We start from the raw sequence: 13,553 nt of genomic DNA on the forward strand, positions 1-13,553 counted from the left end.
AATACGTCGCTCATTTTCATATGATTAGAAGCTTTATTTAACAACTTGGTATAATGTTTGTTGTAATAAAATAAAAAAAAAGAATTTTTAGCAGACATAATTTAAAAGCAAATGTGTATTGTATGAGCCTATTTTATGTAAGCCACTATTTCATTTTTCATCTTCAGCACCAGCTGAAAAAATATATGATTTTATTCTAATTTTTCCGGGGAAAGAAATGGAAGTCTTCTCCATGCATATTCATCTCAGTGAATATGATACCGTTATTAATGCACGGTCATGAATATATTTGTCTGATAGTTGTATTATGTGGTTCCAAATGTTGAGGGGACACTTTCTAAGGTCCTGGAGATCTGTCCTTGAGATCTGAAGTGTCATCACTCGCTGTGAAAGACTAAAGCTGCCTGCTCTCGCCTCAGGGGGCTATACGAGTGCCAATTAACACACTTGGAAGAGCTGCCTTAATATGCAAGTTATTTTATGAACCTTTTCAACAGAAAAACATGCATTTTATATGATTTTTGAAGAGTGCCAGGGACAAAATTGGCATTTAGAAAGTTCCAGGGATAGTCTTAGTTCTGCACATTCATGTGTATGTATATGTATGACACAATCATTCATGAATATTTACATGTATACTTGTATGAGTGTTAGTCATTATGTTCATGTTTATGATATAATGATTTTTCTTACGTATTGAATACTTTGCTCCAGGCCTTTGGCCTTCCTGCGCAGACCCAGTTGAATGGCTCCCTCCGGTTGGATGGCTGCGTGTTGGAAGCGGGGTGGGCGGGCTGCGGCTCGGGGCTCCAGGTGGAGGCGGTGCTGCAGCACAGGTTCTCGGCCGCGGGGGGGCTTCCAGGCCGCAGCCGGCTGCTGGTGACCGGGAAGGCAGGTCCACGGCAACGCCGAGGGGAGCTGGAGCTGCAGCTGGGCAGCTGTGCCCTCCGGGCTTCCGTAGGGCTGCAGTCACATGACAAGCTGCGGGGCACGGTGCTGCTGCAGAACAACTGCTCGACCCTGCAGGTGCTTCACTCTTCGGATGCCTTTCTTCCCATTTGACATGGCATGGAACTTTCAGTCATATTTACCCACTTGAAGTTTCACTTCAGAGGACAGTTGTCTGGTGAAGTGCAATCTCCATTAAGCAGTGTGAATTATTTTTTGATTCACAGGAAATGGGGACTCCATCGAGGATGGAGGGGTCTGGATTCTTATTCATTGACAAGAAGCTTCTGGATTCACATTTGTCTCTCCTCACTGACGAGCCAAAACTGCAGGCTCATTTGACACTGAAAACAGGCAGGGTGTGTATGTTATCTTGTCAGGTTTGGCATTGCTGGAACTTACTGACCTGTGTATAATTTAGTGTATTTAAACTAATATTAATTGCATTTGAAATCCACAGGAATTATATTGCCTTAAAAGCTAACAGGGCCTTTGATATACATGCTCTTAGGTGAGTTCAATTTCAAGATGAGAGTTCAAGTGAAATTTCAATGCATTTGCAGAATTTTATTGAAATTGTAGAGTGCTCTTGATAACTCAGAAAGTATTTCATAACATCAAGTGAATTCAAAGCCATTCCTTAACTCTCCTATGTGCTCACTTGCCATTACTGCGAGGATAAGGGAGCAGGTTGTCAGTGGGGAAGGTGCTCTCTTCATAGGCAATGCATTGGTGTGAACTCTGGCTTTAATCAGAGGCAGGGGGTCAGAAAGTCCTGCCACGTGTTTCTTCCAGCCATGAAGTCAGCTAGCTGATTTCACTAATTATTTCTACTTCCTGGCTAGCAAATACGGGTGACTGGAACAAAATACTGGGGAGGACTTTTACTTTCTGGAGCTGGATTTCCAACCTCTGGCTTTAGTGTTCCCTCTGCTGTGTGTGTCTCAGGGCCAACAGGAGACACTGGTCCAGATCACTCACTCAGTGCCTCTATTACTGAGTAGCGGAGTCCCTGCCAATGCCACACTGTCCATCAGCTCAGAGAGGGGGCCTGACCACTACCATCGTGTTCTGAGCTGCAGCCTGGACAGCAAACAGGTAGGGGGCAGTAGCGTGCAGTGGGGAATTTTGTCTTCGATTGATTATTTTTAAGGGAACCATATAGCAATTATATAGAAGGAGTGTGCAGTGCTGAATATTTTTGTCATATTTTTGTAATAAACTAGGTTTCAGTTTGTGGCACACTCCATAATCTGTCAGTTCAGACTGGTTCCTGGTTTTGGTTTCGGAACAGATGGGGACTGTGCTTTTACACTTGAAACGTGACAAGGAGGTGAACTGTTTCAAGCCTTCAAATGTGACCAGTCTGAAAATGTGAAGACATTGTGTTTATATGGTGAAGGGAGTGAATGTTTCACAGTGTATATTATTCCCTGGATGTTGTGGAAACAGCTATTGGTGCATCCCTGCAGATCAGCGAGGTGGTGAGAGTGCAGAGGTCACAGGGTGAGCTCAGAGGGCAGTATCTCCTTATTCACACACTGGACTATCTGAAACACTGGGGACTTCCAGGGAACAACAGCATCCAGGTAAGTCACAGGGTCTCATCTGAATACAAATGGACCTTTCTTCTCCTGCTGTAATTCCGCAGCTCACTCTTCTGTTGTCTGCATTTGTGAATGGGGTCAGGCTGAGCTAGCCCTGGGGGAGGCCAAGAGCCTGGCGCTGTCCTTGCGGTTTGGAGATGGACTGGCGAGTCTGAAAGCTAAGCTGAGTGACACACCCACGGATGTGGAGGTGGCTGGTGCACTACGGCACAGCTTGCCGTGGCTACAGCGGCTCGGCCTTCCGAAGGCCGTTGAGGTAATGGCACCTTGACCTGTTTGCATGAGGGCATGACACAGGTGAATGTTGGGTCATGCTAGTTGTTACGTATGTAATCAGTTATAGTTACAACAGCTGATGGAAGTTGGTGCAGGTTTGCTATTATGTGCTGTTCACATTTTCTAAATTATGAAGGGTAATTCTTTATATTATAAGGAGTCAGTATAGTATGTTGACAACATTCAACATTTCACTTCCTGATGTATGGCTCTCTGTCTGCAGGCAGTATGTATCGTGCATGGTGTCCTTCCTCAGCTTCAGTCTGAAGCAAGTCTGTCTGTGGAAGGGGAGAAGCTTTTGGTCTCCACCCTGAACATCAGCATAGCTGAAGGTCACCTGGACTTGCTGCTCTCGCTGGCCAGCACCCCCTCACTCACAGTCGGACTGCCCCGCATTTTAAATACTACCCTCTCTGCAGAGTACGCAGGTGGGTGCACCATAGTCCCAGCAGTGCTGCACTGGCTAAGAGAAAGCAACATCAACTCTCTGCACTCTGGTGCCTGCTCCATAATCTGCTTACGTAATCACTCTTTAGTGCCTTGGTAACAAACATCATTAAAGGTCAATGTAGGCTTTGCTAATTGTATTTGTTCCTGTTTTCATAGCAGCATTGTCGTCTGGAACCATCCTCTAGTGGTACACCAGGAGTGCTCTTATGTTACGTGTGTGTGTCCTTAGGGGTCCAGAGGCGTGTGTCCGCGGATGTGCATTGTGACGGCAGGCAGATCCGTGTTGCTGGGGAGGTGGGAGGTTGGGGGACACAAGGAAGGGAGATCAGAGCTGCGATACAGGAAAACGCAGAAGGCCAAGACACCCCGATGCTTCAGGTGAGCATTCGGGTGCTGCATCACTGAAGGCACGCCTCAGTGCACTGTGAACATAACTGATAAAAAGGTAAATCAAACAAGCAGATAGAGAGTTCCAGAAATAACTGTTACTTATAGTTACTTGAGGAATAGACTTGAACATGGTAGTAGTAGCACAACAGGGCCAGTCATTATTATAGTAGCAGTGAAGGGGTATGTGTGTAAAATGTCTGTGAAAAATCTTTGGCTGACAGAATATCTATTAAAAATGACAGTATCTTGAATATCTTATAACAAACTTTTAAAAAAGGGTATTGTACAATATAATGAAAATATCAACAACAGCAATAATAATAATAATAATAATAATTATTATTATTATTATTATTATTATTATTATTATTATTATGCGTGCATGTTTCCAGCTGGAGGTCTGGGGAAGGCTGACTGACTCACAGCTCTCTGGTTATTTGGCTGTGAACCCTGAGACCAATTCCTCCCTGGCACTCAGAGTGCAGGGCCACAGCTTACCCAACAGGTACACTCAGACCCCCCACCAATCACTGTGCAAATGATTCTGCAAATGCTCATGAACCATGCTAATATTATTATTTATTAACCTTAATTATATGCAACCAAATATTTCCAATGGTTTTCAATGGTGACCCATGATGTTCGTAAACCACAGATTTACTGGTTTAATATTTTTATTCCTGACATTTTGATTTATTCTTTCTTCTAGAAAAGAGTTTGATGTGACACTTCGTCAGAGCATACCTGGGCTGCAGCGCTATCTCCCATCACATCTTGGAACCCAAACGCAGGTGCAGTGAAGCTATGGCTCTTACCAGTTTAGCATAAACCCTTTCGTTCTTTATGTCGCCTGTAATTAGTAACATAAAATCACACAGCCAGAAATGATATGAGAATTTATACACAGGAATGTGTTTGGAGGTCAGCAGGTGTGTATTCTCCCCTGTTCATCTGCAGCTGAACCACACTAGTACCAGGCTACAGGGAGCAGCTGAGCTGCAACTGGGTAGGGGGGAGCTACGGATACGAGGGGACCTGGCTCTGACCAAAACTGGGTACAGCCAAACTCTAGAGCTTGACCAGTCCTTCTTGCAGGTAGGCTGTTGTTGCCATCATTTGCTGAGCATATGTCCTTCATGACCACGTCATCTGCTTGGCTACTCTTGGGAACTTGGTCATGACCAGGTTCATCCCCACCCCTCCTCACTCTTAGCTCAAAACCCTCCCCAAGACCGTGGAAGTGAGGATGACCTATGACGGGGACAGCCACACCCAACAACTGCAACAGCACGTTTTGTGGGGAGGTCAGGACCTCAGGGTCTCAGGCCTGTACACAACCCCCCCTGACCAGGAGAAAGGAACCCACAGACTGAGAGGTATGGTGTTGTCCACTAGCAGGTTATAGCAATCTATTTGAATTGAGTAGTTCACTTTCAGGATTTATTAAATACCACTTCAGTTTTGGCCCAGTTTTTTGTGTGTGATGAAGGATATTTTAGATAATTAGAGAGGTTTTTATGATGATCTGCCAACAGGTTGATTTATGATTTACAGGTTTGTGGTTTAAAGCAAGCACTTTAAGTTCAAAGCAGCTTGAGCAGTGACTTCATGCCTCCAGTGGTTGTTTTGGTCTTAAATCAAAACTGAAAAGTTGCCTTCTGGGTTTCTCCTTGAACACCTGTCTCCTATAAGCTGAGTCTATACCCAAATTGAGCTGCTTAATTCTTGAGCTGCAGCCTGGTATTGTTGTCTTATTAATGTAGTCACCAAACCAAATGTGAAGTGCTGTGTGACAACTTTCTTGTAAAAGGTGCTATAAAAATCTGGTAACGATTGATTGATTGATTGATTGATTCTCAGTCCAGATATCCAGTGCGTTTGCCTCTCTGCCTCATGAGTGCAATCTGGATGTCCAGCTGGGAAGGTTAGCTCACAGGCGACTGGACCGTGTGCGACTGGACTGGATGGGACACGGCAGCCATGAGCAGGTTGGGAACAGGAAGACTAAGACTAAGATTATCTAGCAATAGAGTTGTATGCAATATTGTGAAGCACCAAGTATGTCAGGAGTATTACTTGTCTAATGTCAATACTGCTTTCTGTCAGTGATGTTGTGTGTTGGAAGGACTGTGTGTCAGTACTGTATTATATACACGTGTCAGTCGCGCAGTATGTTAATAGCGTTGCTTGTCAGTAATGTTGCCTCTTTGGGGAGTGAAATTGTCTTTATCTGGCTGCCAGGTCCGAGCACTCTGCTCTTGGAGCCATGAAGAGGACAGGTGGGAAGGTCAGGTGGACCTGAGGCAACCTTTCACCCCCGTTTTATCCCACCTTCACCTACATACATCATCTCTCCATCACACTGGAGGGCAGGGGAACAGCCATCAGGTAAGACATACAAGTGCACATACTAACACAAACATCTGCACACACACATATGCACAGGGCATGTACAGGACACGCACTCACGCAAATATTTACACATCCACCCACAGAATGCACGCATACGCACATAGGTTGTACGCTCACATACGCACTCCCAATCCCTCTATCTCTCTCTCTCTCTCTCTCTGTCTCTTACCCACACACACACACACAGAAGGCATGCATTTATGCTCTCTCTCTCACACACACACATGCAATTCTGGACGCTACATTTCACGTACTGCATTAAAGCTCAAGATAAACCTCACACAGATGCTGTACTTTACTCCATCCCCCCTTACTGCCTCTACCAGAGAAGGGTTTACACTTGAGGAAAATAATGATTCTTGCATGGATGGATTATTTCCCTGCATACAATCATAAAGGACATGCTGAAAGCTGTAAGTGTAAGGACACCTGGAAAATAATAAAAAGGGCAGCAAAAATATTTAATTCCTTGTGAATTATTTAACAGTTTATTTTCTAGCTGTGTTTCAGTTGCTGGCAGTAGCCAGTAGCTAAAATGTGACACTGTAATAAGAAGACTAGTGTGAGGAAATAAAATATTAAAAGATTCACAAAGAATTTAACATTTTTGTGAGTACCTCGCATTTTTTTATTTTCAAATTGAATTCTCAGTTGAGCACCCAAGGAACATTTAAAAGTCAATTAGATTCAGTAGAGCATGCTGAATGTCCCCCAACACATTTATTTTCTGTGAAAAATTACAAATGTCTCCCTGTCCTCGAGCAAACTTCACTTTCACTTCACTTCACAAAGACTAAAATTAAAAGCTGGCAAAAGTACAGATTGTGTGTGTTTTTTAAACGTATTATCTCTGTGGTTCTAGGCTCAACTGTCTTGGAATGATGGGATGCCTGTAAATCTTACACTGCGTGTGAACAAGTACTGGCGTACTGACTTCAGCAGGGGAAATGCTTGTCTCTATCTCTCGCCTGGCCAAGTATGTGTTTAACATCTCCCCAATTTCTAAAGCTTGCACGCTGACCTCATATCTTGCACCTCTAAGTCCCGATGTGTTTTGATGAATGTAAATCTATAATGTAGCCTACTTTATTAACTAAAGATTAAAATGTTCTCATTCTGAATGTCTGTGATAATGGCTAATAGGACTGTACTATGTGTTATCTGATTTGCGGATGCTTGCGTTTCAGTTGAGGACCGTGCTCCCCCTAGTGGACATTCAAGGCTGTGGTTCAGTGGCTCGGGAGAGAAACTCTTACTCCCAGATGGCAGAGCTGAACTGGGGCAATAAGAGAATTACACAGAGCATGAAGTACCAGGTACAGTAAATCACCTTTAGTGGGCTATCACAGCTGCAGAGATGCATTCTATTAATGTAAATTACTGGTGTAAATGACTGAATGCCTTTTACTTAACATTGATTTTTCAATCCGATTACCATTGTTCAGAGGGTACTGTACTTTTTAGGTTCTGGGTCTTAATGCCTGTGTCTGTTCATATTAATCAGTATCTTAAAGGCGTTTTGCCATCAACTGTGTTTGTGATCTGTAAAGACACTTAGTCTCTCTTAAATTCCATGAATTTCGTGCACAGACTTGGTTTCAGCCAATATTCAATCACAAATTTACAATGCTCAAAGTCATTTTATTTCAGTGATAAGAAGATGGTAGTTCCCCTAAAAAATAAGTCATGAGAACTTAGAACCCACCAACAACAACAAAATATATGTATGCTTGTGTGTGCTGTGCATGTGTGTGTATGTGCTTGTTTGTTGTACAGAAAAGGCTAACAGGGAAATCCTTTACTTATAGTGTATGCTGTATGGGTTTTTATGTTGTATGGTTTATATGGATTGCCTTTTTCTCTTGTACATCTTGTCTACTGTATGTTGTATGGGTTTTGCAGGTTGTCTTTCATATTGGTTTTATGGGATGTTATATGAGCTGTCTATCCATCAACCACTTGGAAGTGGCAGATTGGAATACATGTGAAATAACAACCAGCTTGCTTATCCAGGCCCTATCTATGTCATATGCTCTGTCTATGCTGTATAGGTTGTTTGGCTGGTATGTGCTGTCTATATTGTTTTGATTGTATGCGTTGTCTGTTATGTTAGTAATGTTACATTGATTGTGCAGGCGTGGTCTTTCTATTGTTCTGTGTGTTTCCACAGAGAGGGGCCAGGGGAATGCACACACTGCAGTTAGAAGGTGGAGCTGAAAATGTGTCTCCCTCCCCCTGCCCATCCCACACCTTCCTGGCCCAAGTGCACACTGACTGCAGAAACCACCTGGAGCATCACTTACTGCTGGGCCTCTGCCCACCACACCCTGTGAGTGTGCTTATGCAATGACCCTCTACGAACCTTCTAAAAGTACATTACATTATATTACACTATGTTCATTTAGCAGAAGCTTTCTTACACAGTGACTTACAATAAATGATGACATAAATTCATTCACCTGAGTAATGAAAACAACAACATACACACACACACACACTCACAAACACACATTATCACATATCACACTAATTATTCGTCTTCCAAGCCAAGGTGCATGCCATTCACATACACAGATACACGTTTACTCACCACCAGCCCCAAATGTACTGAAATGGCTGTCTTTGCTATGGCGTGTGTACTACTCTTGCACCTTTGTGTGTCTGGTAGTCCTGGGTTGTGTCTGGACATCATCGTGTCAACACTGGCAAGGAGCTGCTCTACACCCAGACCCGCCTGTCTGTGTCAGGGGAACCCCACCACAGCAGTTTCACGCTGGCCCTCACCAACACCTCTACCGCTCATCGCACCAACTTCTCCCTGCACACCAGAGTAAGTACATTTGCCTGCTTCACCCTGCACACCAGAGTGAGCACAATTAGCCTGCTTCTCCATACACACCAGAGTGAGTACATTAGCCTGCTTCACCCTGCACACCAGAGTGAGCAAAATTAGCCTGCTTCGCCATACACACCAGAGTGAGTACATTAGCCTGCTTCACCCTGCACACCAGAGTGAGCACAATTAGCCTGCTTCTCCATACACACCAGAGTGAGTACATTAGCCTGCTTCACCCTGCACACCAGAGTGAGCACAATTAGCCTGCTTCTCCATACACACCAGAGTGAGTGCATTAGCCTGCTTCTCCCTGCACACCAGAGTGAGTACATTAGCCTGCTTCTCCATACTCACCAGAGTGAGTACATTAGTCTGCTTCTCCATACACACCAGAGTAAGTACATTAGCCTGCTTCTCCCTGCACACCAGAGTGAGTACATTAGTCTGCTTCTCCATACACACCAGTGTGAGTACACTAGCCTGCTTCTCCATACTCACTAGAGTGAGTACATTAGCCTGCTTCTCCAGCTCACTGTATCAGCTTCACACTGCTACACAAGATATCATTGGTAAAACTCCTGCCAGCCAACTTGCTGGTGTTTGTGTGTGTATTGTAGTTTCAGGTGGGTGATGGAAGTCTAGATTTGGGGAGCAGTGCAACCTTGTCCCATAGGGGCCTTGGGCTCCTGATGCAGGCCCGACTGGATGATATTGAGAGGGTCTGGCTTCAGGGGGCACTAGAGGGCCGTTGCCTGCAAGCAGCTGCTGGATACAATGATGGTAAGACTGACGTGGTAATATTGCATATGCCAATATTGTCTCACTGCTTTTGCATGCACATTCTTTTAAGCACTTTGATCACATAATTTTGAATCAATTATTAATATAAATATATAGATAAGACCCTTGCCATTTTTGGACAGAGATATATTATGGTAGCCAACACAAACAATTATCCTATTAAAAATACTAGACTAAAAGCTGTTTTGTTCTGTTTTTACTGTGTGTGCATGTGCATGTATTTGTGTGTGTGTGTGTGTGTGTGTTTGTGTGTGTGCATGTATGTGCATGTATGGGTGTGTGTGTGCTTGTATGTGTGTTTACGGGTGTGTGTGGGCATGTGTGTGCGTGTGTGTGTATGTGTGTGTGTGTGTTTGTGCGCATATGTGCATATCTGTGTCAGATGATGACGTCACCATAGCACTATGTCTGGAGGGACGACGCCATATTACCTTTGCTGCCCAGAGGAGGGAGGGTGGAGCCAAGTACCAGAAGCTGGCGTCAGTCTCTGTGGGTGCAGCCAATCAGAGTTTGACATTAGTTGCACAAGGGTGTGTGGAAAACCTATGGACAACGGAGGTAAGACGTTTCAGGGCATAATGTTAATAATAGCAACATTTTTTAGACGTTTTTTAAAGAAAAACGTTTTAAAGCAGGATAAACTTGGAGAGACTTAGTGGGATCTACGGGCTGTACAGGGTCAGCAGGTCAGTAAGATTCTCAGGGGCTGAGTCATGTAATGTCCAGCTCTAAACAAGATTCATTGTAAAATGCAATTCAATATTGTATTACCTGCACTTACCATTAGTTGTGGGTGCTTGCATATGATGTTACAATGAAGTGTTTTCATGTAGTGTCTATGTATTTATGTCAGAAAAAAGTAATGCCTTTATATTAAGTTCTCTTTTTCATGACTGGTATCTCTGGAAAGGACCTTGATACTGCATGGAAATGCTTGAAATATGCCCTGTGGTCTTATATGATGTGTGTGTAGGCTCGGGTTCGTGTGCTTGGCTCCCAGATAAGGAACAAGCTGTTGGCCAGAATACAGAACCTGCAGCGCCTTCTAGTGGAATTCAAGTGCCAGGTCAGTGCAAAGCATTTACTACACACAGGACAATTACTGGAGCACATGGCTGTGTAACTTTCTGACCCATATAAATACCCTAAGTCAAACAGAAGACTTGATAATGTGGGTAAGAAAACAGGCTCCATGCAATATCAATTACTGTAGGCTCATAAAATGCTATGCTTGTTAGCATTCTGAATAATAATTCTCACCAGTGTCCACCAAGTCTAAAGACAGCTTGTTTCTTCAGGAACTGAGTGAGCGGCCTTACCGTCTGACACAGAAGGCTGAGGTTCTGCTGGTCCAGGGGCTGAGAGAGGCCTGGCAGGTCTGGAGAAGAGGCTCCCTACGCCACACCCTCACTGACACCCTGCCACGCTGCCTGGACTCCCTGCAGCAAGTTTCCCTGCAGATCCAGCAGGAACTCAAGAGTGAGACTTAGTCACACTCTGCCCATAAGCTCATAACAGCGCTGTCTCTTCCCAGCTAATTCATGGTGTATCTACCCAGCTAACGCATAGCACAGTGTCTCTACCCAGTGTCTCGACCCAGCTGACGCATAGCACAGTGTCTCTATCCAACTAACGCATAGCATGGTGTCCCTACCCAGCTAATGCATAGCACAGTGTCTCTACCCAGCTAACTCATATCGTGGAGTCTCTACCCAGCTAACGCATAGCATGATGTCTCTACCCAGCTCACTCATAGCATGGAGTCTCTACCCAGCTCACTCATAGCATGGTGTCTCTAATCTGCCAACTCAAAAAGCAGTGTGTTTACACAGTTAACACATAACATGGTGTCTCTACCCAATTAGCTTATAACAGGGTCCATTTTTGGTGTTTGTAGGAGAATGGTTTTATTGCTCCAGCATGCCAGATACATTGCAAGAATGTTACGTTTTTGAAGGGTTATGCAGAATCGCGAATTCCACGGGGCCCCTGTCACTCCAAGCCAAGAATGCACATTTGTTTCCAGGACCACTGACAACACTACCTGGTGTATGTCTGCTTTCAGAGCCACTGACAACATTGGCTGGTGTGTACCAGGATGTGACTGGAAGGTGGCTACACATGGAGTGGCGTGAGACAACAACTCTGTGGGCAGAAAAACTGGCGGAACTGCTGCCTGTAGTACTGGAGGACCGACACCTGAGTGCGCCATTAAAAGCAGTGCTGGGAACACTCACGACGGTTCTAGACGTTGTAAGACTTTTCAGGATAAGCTTGATAATAAAGCTGTTGTAATCTAAAGAATATGATTTTGTGAATTGGTGTCAATCATATATTTGAACTATCTGTAAAGCAATAAGATCTTAAAGCTCAGTGTGTGTACATGTGTCTATAACTGACTGTGTGTGTGTGCACTTGCGCTTGTACATGCTTGTATCTGTCTCAGGTGAGCCAGCAAACAGCACAGTGGACAGAAGCTAAGGTGGCAGCAGCCTTGACCGGAATCAGAAGACGGCTGGCGTCGTTGTATAGGCTCTCTAAAAGGTGGTCCTCGTTGGGACTGAAATCTTCTTTGGACTAATATACCTTTTGAAGAATCATTACTGGGATTGATTATGAAAGCTGACTGATTATCATGGTGTTTGTGTGTTTGTCACAGGCGCTGTGAAGTGACGGTCCAGGTGCCATTACCAAGAGGGCCATGGTCAGAGATTGGGGGTGCCGGGCTGACGGAGTTCCTTCTTGAGGAGTGGCTCCTGAAGCCTCTCCAGGCTCTTACCTCTCTCAGACCCTTAGCAGAGCTGTACCGACTGAAAAGGAGGCTAATGGACAGTCCCTTCCGCCGTGAGTTTTTATTTAACATAGAATACATTCCCTCAAAGCAGTGTGCAGCAGTGTAGAGCAGATGTTGCAGCTCCTACAGCCCTTTCGTTGTTGGGTGTCTTCTAAATGATTATAATGCAATGTTTGGCTACTGGACTTTGCTTCATGAGTTCATCTTCAATTTTGCTTTATCGGCATGACAAGTACACACTTACAGTACATTGATAAAGCCAGCTGACTCTTGTGCGTTTTAGACCTAGCTTCATTTATGTCACTTCCTCTCCCATTAAATGCAGCCACTTTCTCTCCCCTTCTCAGACCAGGCTCTCCTGGTATCCAACCAGTTTGTGGTGTCATTTGACGGACATCTGTATGAAATACCTGGGAGGTGTGCCCTCCTCCTAGCCCACGATGTTGTCCAGGAATCCTTCACTGTACTGCTGAGCCCAGATATGACACCACAGCGCCTGCTACTGGTGGAAATGGGAAATACCACTGTGAGCATCTTCCCTGAAGGGCAGGTAAAAATTCAGAATATTATCTTATTCATTTGTGGTTTAAAGTCAACCAATCACAAGGCATTTCTGAACAGGAATAAAAATGTAAGCCTGTCGGGTCTCCATTTGGGTTTTCATAGGAGAATTTTTGGAATCCCTCAAGTCTGCCTGGCAGTTGTAAGCCATACTATCATATCCCAACTGACCTAACGAGATGGACATAATGACTTTCTGTCTGTGTTCTACAGGTGGAGGTTAACTGCCGTATGATGGATGCATCAGTCTCTCACACTGAGGTTACCATAAGGAGAGAACCCAACATTATAGAGGTTTCTAATCAGGATGGAGCACTTGTGACATGTGACTTATCACAGGCTCTCTGCAGTTTGACTCTAGATGGCTGGAAGCATGGTAATATGAAACCCCTCCACTATGTTCTCACATTGTATATCTCAAGAATTTACAAAGTAGAAAAGGTATGAAGTTAATGGGTCATTAATCATAATTGAATCT

The 13,553-nt window shown here is 44.3% G+C and overlaps 1 protein-coding gene across 1 annotated transcript in view; it reads left to right on the top strand.

The window, feature by feature from the left end:
* Positions 1-13,553, top strand: part of LOC135256863 (uncharacterized) — a 38,979-nt gene that overhangs the window by 21,733 nt on the left and 3,693 nt on the right. Inside the window, exons 27-52 of the mRNA XM_064339096.1 lie at positions 715-1,026; positions 1,176-1,307; positions 1,897-2,046; positions 2,421-2,537; positions 2,638-2,811; positions 3,055-3,259; positions 3,511-3,659; positions 4,064-4,176; positions 4,381-4,462; positions 4,629-4,766; positions 4,885-5,047; positions 5,532-5,659; positions 5,913-6,059; positions 6,946-7,059; positions 7,271-7,399; positions 8,254-8,412; positions 8,752-8,913; positions 9,537-9,699; positions 10,103-10,278; positions 10,694-10,786; positions 11,019-11,199; positions 11,786-11,973; positions 12,167-12,264; positions 12,380-12,564; positions 12,862-13,064; positions 13,289-13,451. Of these exons, the coding sequence (XP_064195166.1) occupies positions 715-1,026; positions 1,176-1,307; positions 1,897-2,046; positions 2,421-2,537; positions 2,638-2,811; positions 3,055-3,259; positions 3,511-3,659; positions 4,064-4,176; positions 4,381-4,462; positions 4,629-4,766; positions 4,885-5,047; positions 5,532-5,659; positions 5,913-6,059; positions 6,946-7,059; positions 7,271-7,399; positions 8,254-8,412; positions 8,752-8,913; positions 9,537-9,699; positions 10,103-10,278; positions 10,694-10,786; positions 11,019-11,199; positions 11,786-11,973; positions 12,167-12,264; positions 12,380-12,564; positions 12,862-13,064; positions 13,289-13,451 (4,024 nt within the window). The remainder of the gene's footprint in view (positions 1-714; positions 1,027-1,175; positions 1,308-1,896; positions 2,047-2,420; positions 2,538-2,637; positions 2,812-3,054; positions 3,260-3,510; positions 3,660-4,063; positions 4,177-4,380; positions 4,463-4,628; positions 4,767-4,884; positions 5,048-5,531; positions 5,660-5,912; positions 6,060-6,945; positions 7,060-7,270; positions 7,400-8,253; positions 8,413-8,751; positions 8,914-9,536; positions 9,700-10,102; positions 10,279-10,693; positions 10,787-11,018; positions 11,200-11,785; positions 11,974-12,166; positions 12,265-12,379; positions 12,565-12,861; positions 13,065-13,288; positions 13,452-13,553) is intronic.

The sequence above is a fragment of the Anguilla rostrata genome, chromosome 6 (genome assembly GCF_018555375.3).
Source record: "Anguilla rostrata isolate EN2019 chromosome 6, ASM1855537v3, whole genome shotgun sequence".
NCBI lineage: Eukaryota > Metazoa > Chordata > Actinopteri > Anguilliformes > Anguillidae > Anguilla > Anguilla rostrata.